The sequence below is a fragment of the Myotis davidii genome, unplaced genomic scaffold (genome assembly GCF_000327345.1).
Source record: "Myotis davidii unplaced genomic scaffold, ASM32734v1 scaffold821, whole genome shotgun sequence".
Lineage (NCBI taxonomy): Eukaryota > Metazoa > Chordata > Mammalia > Chiroptera > Vespertilionidae > Myotis > Myotis davidii.
Genome location: NW_006295269.1, coordinates 4355405 through 4366703, shown reverse-complemented (window position 1 = coordinate 4366703; position 11299 = coordinate 4355405). Strand labels below are relative to the sequence as shown.

The 11299-nt window shown below is 36.2% G+C and overlaps 1 protein-coding gene across 3 annotated transcripts in view; it reads left to right on the top strand.

The window, feature by feature from the left end:
• KBTBD8 (kelch repeat and BTB (POZ) domain containing 8) overlaps positions 1-10520 on the top strand; it is an 11025-nt gene extending 505 nt beyond the window's left edge. The window contains exons 2-4 of one of the 3 annotated variants that reach the window (XM_006769948.2): positions 203-413; positions 3951-5065; positions 7842-10520. In XM_006769948.2, the coding sequence (XP_006770011.1) occupies positions 203-413; positions 3951-5065; positions 7842-8320 (1805 nt within the window). In that variant the 3' untranslated portion in view covers positions 8321-10520. Of the gene's footprint in view, positions 1-8; positions 414-3950; positions 5066-7841 lie in introns of those variants that run through there. The other 2 variants (XM_015567950.1, XM_006769947.2) reach the window with 2 other exon arrangements.
• The last annotated feature ends 779 nt before the right edge of the window (positions 10521-11299 follow it).

Genomic DNA, 11299 nt, shown 5'->3' with positions numbered 1-11299 from the left:
CGGGACGGGAGCGGGAACCCGCCTCGCAGCTTGCCTCGCCCGGGGCCCCGTTGGGTGGTGGACATGTGTGCACATACGTGCTTCCGTGCGGGAATAAACACGCCAAGCCGGCGAACGCACAGTCACACACACACACACACCCCACACCCCACGCCGCCGCCCGCGGCCGCGAACTCCCGTGGTTGTCCGCTTTCTCTCCTAGATGGAAATAAGCCTTCCCCGCCCCCGCCCGGGACGCCGTCCACAGACGCCGCCGGCGAAGCCGTGGACCCCGCTCACGCGTGCAGTGTTCTTAAGCAGCTCAGAACCATGTACGAGGAAGGCCAGTTGACAGACATTGTAGTAGAAGTGGATCGCGGGAAAGCATTTTCCTGCCATAGAAACGTCCTCGCAGCCATCAGCCCCTACTTCAGGTACGAAGGTGGCGGGAGGGCAGCGGGGAAGGCTGAGGGGCCAGGTCCCGCCCACCCCCTGCCCCTCCCCGCACCGGCCGCTGATACCTTATGGACGCGCTGCACGGAAATGACACCCAGGAGGTTGTTTCCTGGAAAAGGATAACAGTCCCTATTTTCTTCTGTTTCTTTCTTGTTTTTGACTTGTGGGATTCTTCTTAGAATGCAGGTGTTTGTTTGTTTTAAGTTAGTATGTTTCTGTTTGTTTGTTTCAGGTAAATGACCAGAAAATCTAGAATTGTGCTGCCCAGTATGGCAGCCATTAGCCACATGTGGCATCGAAACTTTATTTAAAATCAAACACAATTAAACACTTCAGTTCCTCAGGCACACTGTCCACTTTAAACAGTGCTCAGTAGCCACCTGGAGGCAGTGGCTGCCACCTGCACAGCCCGGATTCGGCATTTCCATCCCTGGAAATGGTATTGGGCAGTGCCCGTCTAGAATTATTTCCAAACATTTGTCTATGATGCATACTCCTTTAGTGCATGTAACTCTTTTAGAGTTTAAAACATAATAGCCTGCTCTTTTGAAAAGAAACTACTATTAATAGATTGTTTTACTGCCTTGGGGATAAAAGCAGTAAATACAGTTTTCTGTGTACCTTATGCCCCAAATAATTATTTCTAAGATTTCGAGGCATTTCAAAGCTAAGTTCTCATTTTCATTTATATCCGTCTTTGTATAAAACTTTGAAAAGTTAAATTTTAAAACTGGAGTCTAAAATATAATTTCACATTCTAAGAAAAGATCAGTGATAAAGACAGCTTCCTGCTTGAGTTTAAGTTCTTTTGTTTCAAATGCTCTTTTTTTTAAAAAAAAAATCCATTCAATGTCCAATAATGTGCATGAATGAACAGGAAGTAATTTTCTCAGCCACACTGTTTCCTTTTGAAGGTGCTTACCTTTATAGGGCATATAGCAGTGTAGTGTTCCACATGGTAGTTTCTGGTTCCTGTTTCTCAGAACACAGTTAAATATAGTCACTTCCCCCTCATGCTTGTGATGTAACTATTTAGACTTGCTTGGGTAGGTCATTGGACTATTAAGTATTAACTGTCACGAGGCAGTGAGCTGGAAAGGAAAAAAAGACACACAAAAATTATGACGTTTGGGCTGGTAATGGAAACTACTGGTGAGATTCACTTATCCGGAATATCCATTAGATATGGTTAGGGTATTTATGCATAAAAATATTGAAATATATGTCATAATTAAATACTTATCAAGCTCTGGGCTAAGCTTACTTTGCATATATTGCTTTATATCATGCTTAAAACTCTGTCTCTGCATAGTTGTTATTCCCAATCTACATTTGATAAAACTGAAGTGAGGGTGCAGGTTAAGTGGCCTGTCTAAATCGTCTAGGAAGTGGCAGAGGTTGGATTTGATTCCAGAGCCAGGCTTCTTAGTCTCTATATGGCTTTTAAGAGTGAGGGTCCTCTTCAAAGTTGCCCTTCAGAAATTTTTATTACATAAGATTTAAACAGTTAAAAAAAAACCCAAAACATTGAACTTCAAAGTGAAAATGTCTGTGCCTTACTGAAATGTTATACTGTCCTATATCATTGAATGTCATACTTAATTAAAATTAGTTTTGAAGACCTAGACAAATCACTTTAAAAGAAGTATGCTATAATACATTTTCTTAATTTCTAAGAAATTAGATCTCTGAATTCAAATGAAGATATTTGGCTAGAACACTTAAGGATTACGTTTTTTTCTCTTGCTTGTCGTTTTTGTACAGAAGTTTCTTGGCACAGTGCAGTTGCGGCGAAATCTGGAAAGTCATACTTAATGGTTTCTAAGTCTTGCATCACTGGTGGAAGCATTAGAATAGCGTGGATCTGGCATGGCTGTTGCATGATCCCAATGACTTCTCAGAATTAAAATTCTATTATTACAAAGGCTTTGCTGCTCAGGGTTTTGTGTGACTGAAGCGCTTCTGCTTTACACAGAGTTTACGTAAAGCACCTGTTAGAACTGAGGAGCGCTCATCAGGTGTCACACTGCTCCTGTTGGGAGACCCGCCTGTCAGGTCAGCAGTGGTTCCCATGATAAAGGGACTTGGACCAGTGCACTCCTTTGGGAGCTCATCTGTGCCTAATGAAGGGCGTTATTTTTCTCTTTAATTGGTAACTGTGTCGCTGAGTTTTTCAGCATCTGAATTGAAAACCAGCTCATACATGGGAACATCGAGTTTTCAGTCATCAAAAAAAGCCTGTGTGATATTAAACTTAACATTTACATTGTAGAAGTAAAAATAGGACTCAAAGATGGTTAACCCAGGTGGCAAGCTGGGTCATTGTATACCTCCAGGATTTCTCAGATTGCATTTTTAAATTCATTTGATAGAGACCCAAAGGACTGGAAATCCTCCTATTTAAGAATATTTTCCTTAGCGTGACACTTGAAAATAAAATGGGAGGTGAATGGGTCTGTATAGTTAACTTTATCACCAATGTTAAGGTCAATTTTTTTCAATAGACATCTAGTCAGCATTCTAGGGCACGCAGTCCCTTTTTGAAAAGGCTTTTAAAAGAGCTTTGGATTTGATTTTTATATTTTAATTTTAAGAGCAGCTTTGAAAGAAACCTTAAAGGAAGAAAAGAAATACAAATAATGTTTGTAAATAACTAATACTTAAAGAGCCAAGCTTTGGTTATTTAATGTTTAGGCCAAGAAAGGCCCATAAATGCACAGATATAAAAAAACAAAACAAAAAGCTTGGCCTCAAAGGCAAAAGTTTTGGGTTTAAAAACCATTATCTCCAAGAATTAGTTAATTCCTAAATTCCCTTTAGAAGTAGACATTATTATCAGCCTACCATAATCTTTATTCACACAGATATAATAGGTAAAATATGGCAACTATGAGAATATTACGTATATTTTTTTAAGAAAAGGTTTTCAAAATGTCCAAGGGTAAGTCATGCTCTATATTCCTTATTATGAATAAGGAAGCATGCACAAGATAGTTTTAAATACAAGTAGGTAGAAAATAAGAACTTATGAAGAGTGATTTGTTTTTCTAAGATGAAAATTTTAAAGATATATTTTGGGCGTGAGTTGCCTTGTAAATTTCCCCTGGGACATGAGAAGTTTTGCTAGACAGTCTCTATATGCTAATGCATCACATTCACACCCTATAAGTGTTAAACTTTCTGACTGGGCTGGGGATTTAAGATCTCAAGTTCCTAATGCAACTTGATCAGAATCCTGGGTAAGAGCTCTAAGGAATAGAAGGTGTCCTGGGATATTTTGTCTCAGAGCTGGCATAGAGTGGACTGATCCCGGTAAGATTTTTCAAGTTTAGTCAGACTACATTTTTCTGCTAGATGAGCAACTTTAATCCCCATTCAGAATATCAGGAAACACATTAGGAAATATTTTTCAGTTTCAAGGGTTATGTTTGTGGTAAGTTTATACTGCTAAATATTTGCCACCATAATTTTTATTTATAGAGCACATATAATATTAAGTATTTTTTCCTTCGTAGATCCATGTTCACTAGTGGCCTTACAGAAAGTTCTCAAAAAGAAGTTCGAATAGTCGGTGTGGAAGCTGAATCAATGGAGTTAGTGTTGAAGTACGCCTACACCTCCAGAGTTGTTCTGACAGAGGCCAACGTTCAAGCCTTGTTTACTGCAGCTAGCATCTTCCAGATTCCTTCCATCCAAGACCAGTGCGCTAAGTATATGATCAGTCATTTGGACCCACAAAATTCTATTGGGGTCTTCATCTTTGCCGATCATTATGGTCATCAGGAACTCGGATATCGGTCAAAAGAATACATTCGTAAAAAGTTTCTGTGTGTCACCAAAGAACAGGAGTTTCTCCAGTTGACAAAAGACCAACTTATAAGTATACTAGACAGTGATGATTTAAACGTGGACCGAGAAGAGCATGTTTATGAAAGCATTGTAAGGTGGTTTGAATATGAACAGAATGAAAGAGAAGTGCACCTTCCAGAAATTTTTGCGAAATGCATACGTTTTCCTCTAATGGAAGATACCTTTATAGAGAAAATTCCACCTCAGTTTGCACAGGCTATAGCCAAAAGCTATGTAGAGAAGGGACCATCCAATACTAATGGCTGTACACAAAGACTTGGAATGACTGCATCTGAAATGATCATATGTTTTGATGCTGCCCACAAACACTCAGGAAAGAAGCAAACAGTGCCTTGTCTAGATATAGTCACAGGAAGAGTGTTTAAATTATGCAAGCCACCAAATGATCTAAGAGAAGTTGGGATTCTTATATCACCAGATAATGACATTTACATCGCAGGAGGATACCGGCCAAGCAGCAGCGAAGTATCCATTGACCATAAGGCAGAAAATGATTTCTGGATGTATGACCATTCCACCAACAGGTGGCTATCCAAACCATCCTTGCTGAGAGCCAGAATAGGCTGCAAGCTGGTGTATTGCTGTGGTAAGATGTATGCCATTGGAGGGCGTGTTTATGAAGGTGATGGGAGAAACTCACTAAAATCTGTGGAGTGCTATGACAGCAGAGAAAACTGTTGGACAACTGTTTGCGCAATGCCTGTTGCAATGGAGTTCCATAATGCTGTGGAATACAAAGAGAAGATCTATGTTTTACAGGGTAGGTGCCTAAGTGGCTTAGTTCTTCATGAAAGGGTAGCAGATAAAGTTGTCAGATTGTGTTTTACTTATGTTCTTGTTGTGTTTTGACATCATGTGGAATAAGTATTTTTGAAAGCATTCTTTAATAAGTAGTAGTTTAGTATTTTTGAAGGACTATTTCTAAGAGCTGTTTTTAAGACTTGAAATAAGAAAGCAAGGTTGATACATGACCTTTTTTTGCTCTTCAATAATATATAATCAGGAGATGTAGCAACTATTTTTCTTATGGAACTTAAAGATTAGTTTAGAAGAGGAAGAACAAAGCATTAACTAAGGATATAGTAATCAATCACCCAAGAATTTTGTATAAGCTTTATGATTTCAAAGGCTACAAAGTTTTAAATTACAGCCTTCCAATTTTAATTTCAGTGCAGTTTATTTTACCTTCCCTGATACGTTGTTTTCAGTTTTTTTCCCACTGGAAACTTTGAGATGTCACCTTTTTCTTACCTTTAACATTATAAATAAGAGGGAATATTCAATATACGTAGCTTTTTAAAAGATTTTAAATGATATAAGAGAAGTAGAAAAAGAGACTAGGTGAGAATAAATAAGACATTTGTTCCAAGGTTCTGATTTGAGATTACTAATGTTTTCCTTATGTTTGGATTTACACATTTTAGTTTGAATGTTGAATGCAATGTCAATAATACCGTCATCCTTATCTCTCTTCTGTGTTTCTTAATTGCTTACATATGAATGTTTTCTGTACTTATGACTTTAATAAAACAAGAAAAAAGGGGCAACTTTTTTGTAGATACACATGAGTTTTTAGTTCTTAGCCTCTTGTTTTCCTCATTTTTTTAAAGTTAATTCTCCAGGAGAAGTGCTCTCCAGTGCCTTATTTTAGTTGAGAAACACAGGCATGATTAAGGTTTGTTGGTCTTGCCGAAAACTGGAAGATAAGAATGGATGTATAATCTATTGAGTGTGGTTGTATAGGTTGTAGCATCCAATATGATGAAGCTCTCTTTACATGTATTTTGGTCTCACTGGCTAACCAGTTAGTTGATGAATATACAATTAATTGTAAGACACTCAATTGGAAGGTAAAGGTTGTATATTATTATAAATACTAAAGCAAAGTAGCATTGAATTAATAGAATTTCAGAGCTGGAATGAACATTGTTTGATCCAAGATTATATTTTATATAAGAGGAATCTGAGGCTCTGAGGATTTTCTTAACTGCCCATCATTGCTTTTAATTTACTAAAGTGGATTTTCGATTGTAAAAGTCAGCTTTCTATTGTGTATCATCTTTCCTTTCCATAAGAAATTTGTAAAGGGGTAGTACACGTTAGAAAGTTTTAATTGCTATATTCTTTACTAAGAATCCTGTTAGAAGTTCATTATTTAAGGGCAGGTGATGTGCAAGTGAAGGCAGGGAGTTTAACAAGCTATTTTAAGAAAAATTGAAATTACAGCATCACTATTAAGCAGACAGTTAAATTTGTAGATCAGAGTAAACCTAGTTCAAAACAGTTTTCAAGGAGAAGCTCAATTTAGAAGTAGGTATTTCTAATCTAAACAAAGCCTCTTTATATAAACAAACTTGACATGAGTAGTCAGAAGCTTATGTAGGTATTTAATCTGTTCATAAAGGGTTCAGATTTTTATATCAAGGATTTTATAGAAATGTTATAATTAGCTAAACTCCTATAAATCTTCACTAGTTGAATTCTTTCAGACATTTTAATATTAGCAGTCTGACTCAGCACCCTCTTTTACTGTTAAAATAGAATTGAAACAGACTCAAAGTCACCTCTATAAACTATGTGTGTGTTTTCTATCATGTAAAGCATGTTTTCACCTCTTGAATATTTGTCTTTGCATTATGACGATATTAAAAGGAACACATAAGTGCACCATAGACACAAATCTGAACAATTTCATGTACTATCTTCTAATTAAATAAATAATGAGCAAATAAATTTATAGTGGCTTATTCTTGATCAAGCTATATATATACTTTGACCTCACTGGCTAACCATCTATAATAATCAGAGCATAATATGCTAATTAGACCAGATGTCAAAGGACGAAGCTGAGGCTGCAAGGGAAGCCAGTGCTGGCAGCCCGGGGAAGGAAGGCCAGCTCTTGCACAGGCCTTGGGTTAGTAATAATGCTTATGTAGAACTGGCTTAAGATAAATTTTCTGAAATATATAATTGGATAGAATAAATGGAAACAAGTCTTTTTTTTAGTTTTTTAGCTGATCTCTTTCAAAGTTTTTATTGATTTTAGAAAGAGAAAGGAAGAGAGGAAAGGGAGCAGGGAGCGGGAGGGAGGGTGAGAGAGAGAGAGAGAGAAACACTGATTTGTTGTTCCACTCATTTCTGCATTCATTGGTTGCTTCTTGTATGCCCTGACCAGAGATTGAACCCACAACCTTGGCGTATGGGGACAACACTCTAACCTTTGCTACTTGGCCAGGTCCAAACCAAGGTCTTAACTATTGTTCTGCCATCAAGCCAAAATCACTCCTCACCTCTCCCCATTATGAACACTCCCAATTCAGGCTGACTATAATATTCTGTGTTATGTTGTGCCATGGAACAAAGAAGGTTTAGGCTATTTTATAAATAAAGTATCTCTGGAGATTATAAAAGCAATATTTTAGAAAGTGAAATATTTGAAAAATTGTTTTTTAGTCTTCAACATACAACCAAAAAGAGACATGTAAATGTACATAATCTTGTTTTCTCTTTTTCTTTCTTTCTTTTTTTTTTTTTAGGAGAATTTTTCCTCTTCTATGAGCCTCAAAAAGACTACTGGGGTTTTTTAACCCCTATGACTGTGCCTAGAATCCAGGGCTTAGCAGCTGTATACAAAGACTCTATCTACTACATAGCTGGAACCTACATAGCTGGAACCTGTGGAAATCATCAACGCATGTTTACTGTAGAAGCCTATGACATTGAGCTAAATAAATGGACTCGTAAGAAGGACTTTCCATGTGATGAATCCATCAATCCATACCTGAAACTGGTACTTTTCCAGAATAAACTTCATTTATTTGTTCGAGCTACTCAAGTGACCGTTGAGGAACATGTCTTCAGAACCAGCAGAAAAAATTCTCTTTATCAATATGATGACATCACTGACCAATGGATGAAAGTATATGAGACCCCAGATCGGCTCTGGGACCTTGGCCGGCATTTTGAATGTGCTGTTGCTAAACTCTATCCTCAGTGTCTTCAGAAAGTCCTTTGAATAGCCGGCCTTAGTGAGCTCACTGACATCTACTGCTTGAGGAAACTTAGTCTTTCAATGGTATAAGAAGTGCTGTCAGTATTTAAGAAAGCTGAGAGTTTGTGCACGGAGTGAGTGCTCTGAAAGATTACAGTGTAGGGAGGGATGTCTTTTCATCCTTGTGATGTTTTCATTTCAGTAGCAAAAGGTAACAAAGTGCAATTATCAGCTTTTTTTTTCTGGTATAAAAACAATCATTTTCATTCTAGAATTTTGTGATAGTCTCTGAGATACCAGATGAATTAATAACTATGCAGTCTTATAAGAGCAATTATAAGGTATTATTGGTTAGAGTCATCCAAAATAGTGTGTGATGTGACTTTTTATTTTAAATACGGGTAAAACTCTGAGGCAATATCACTAGGACTTTAGCTGTGACCTCTCCAACACAGAGAAGCACTAACTTAGATTCTCATTTTTAATATATATATATGTGTATATATATATATATATATATATGTACAGCTTTCAAGTGTACTGAGATTTAAATGTGTTCTGTTATTAGAGTAACTCGAAGGGAAAAACATCATCTCAGAAAGAACTTTCAGTCTAATTATTTCATAATATTATTTCCCATATAGCTTTAAATTAAGCTGAAGTTTTAAAGTAGCTGTTTTCTGTTGATAACTTTTTCACATGCTAACACTGTCTTATTTAGAAAATCCTGAGAAGGGTTCACATTCACAGGTGGCTGGTGCTAGCATAATAAGTTCATTCGTGTGTTTAGCTAGATAGATTTCAGTTGTCTGAGCCTATGCCTACCTTTCAAGTTGGTACGAGTTCTATGGCCATCATACTTTACTGTTGAATTCTTGTGATTTCACAAGGTTCTCTACTTACATAATAGCAAGATATGGCCAGTTATTGGTCTAACTCAGTCTTAGAATAGTGAGAAGATTGAACATAGTTTGCCCTAACACAGGCCATTTTGTTACCTGACCTCCTTTTCCATCCTCTACTTGTCTAGTCTTAATCGGTACAATGAAAGGTAACTTATTTCTGTTCTGCACAGAGCATAATGTGAAGTTTCATATCTACTTTTAAAATTCTGTTTTACAGAAACAAAACTCCTGCAGTGGTTGAATTTAATGGCTTTTAAGTTACATGTGACAATTAAAACCTCATTTTCTTTTTAATTTTTGCACTTAACAGTGATAAATATTTTTACATTGAAAACTTTGCTCTAGCTGAAGGTGATTGAGAAGGAAAAGAGTGAGTGAGTAGGACCGTAGCATTATAGGTACTAAATCATGTTTCATATTTAACAGATGAATTTCTAACCATCAGTTAGGAATATTCACATAAAGGACAAACCAACTCATTCATAATACCGTAGGTAGATATATGGATCAGTAACTTATTTTTTACTATGCCTAGAATAATCAGTAAAGGATACAGGTATAGTGCAGAGTCTGTCCTCAACTAGAATATTTTGATTTTCTTAAAGAAAACAAATTGGCATGGTTTGTATTAGAAACTCTTGTACAAATTGTGATGTGATACTGTGAAACAATTTTAAAACATTGCCTCTTTGCATCACATACCTCGTTTTTCAGAAACTTTCCAAACTTAGACCTCTACTGTAGGAAATGTTTTCTGAAGAAGAATTCAAAGTAGACAGGATTTATAGAATTAACATTTTAAAATCTAGCCTTATGAAGCTAGATATGTGGTTCTTTTTCTTACTGGCCTTGAGAATGTATATATAATCTCTTTATAAACTTTGTCAACCAATAACCTTTTTTCTTCCCAGTTTTTCCTTCATCTTTATGCTGTTTGGGGACTATTTCTGTGAGTTTTTTCAAGCATCTTTAAAGTGTTGCAGTGCAAAGGAGAAGAAAAAACAGAAGTAATTAACTTTTGCAAGAGATGTTCATGTAATTTATTTTGAAAGCTTTGTTGAGTATCTAAGATTTCCTGATGCTTTTTGACAATCTTCTGTATTTATTTAGGAAAAATACGTTACTTGAAAATATGACATAGAACGCTGAGTTAGTAATTTACATGTGCCGTGTGACCAATAGGAGTACAACATGCTCTGGTCCCACAATAGATTTTTTTTCTGTTGATCTGCACAACAGTTGGTCCTTTTACTATAAAAATTTATGTTGGGAGTGTGATCTAAGTATAGTGTGTCAAAGCCAAGGTTTAGAATTTGCTACGGGAATAGAATATATGTTGAATTTTGTATGAATAACTATTTGGTTAAGTTATATAACTAGGATACTTTGCCACTTTTTAAATGATTTGGATATGAAACTAAGATGACTAAGAAAACTAAGATGAGTAATATGTGTGAATATATGTTTAGATAGTGAAGGTACATTTGCATAGTATGTTAAGAATATAAGTAAAATGCACAATGGGACCGAAGAATTAAATAAAATAAAGGTCTAAAATATGCCTGTCCCACTTTAACTTTGTTTTTACATTTGAAGAACGTATGTAGCACTTTCCTATATATTTTTTAGACATTAAAAACTGGACTTGGTATAACTATATTATAGGAAAGTTTTAATTGTATTTTTTAGTTTCCCACCTTTGTTTTCTGTTATCCTGCAAAGTCGATGCATAAGATCAAGCTCATCTCATTGGTGCATGAAAAAAAGTGGAAGTGATACCGCAAGGAATCATATTCCCTGTGTGAAGCAGTTTAAATGTCATTCAATGTTCAGTGCTCAGGTATGTAGTAAGTACTGTAGTCCTTTGGGGGCAAATGTGTAGATATTTTTAAACATTTTGCCAAAATTGCACAGTTTTTTGCATTTTTACATGATGGCATTGTTTCTTATAATAAAACTTTTTTTCTGATTGAAAACTTCCATTGTAAACTGACCTCTGATTAATGAATTTGCAGAATGAATATTTGGTGGAAATCAGGAAATACCTTATGTCATGGTGGACTAAAATGAGATTTTAATCTATCAAATATTTGGCTTC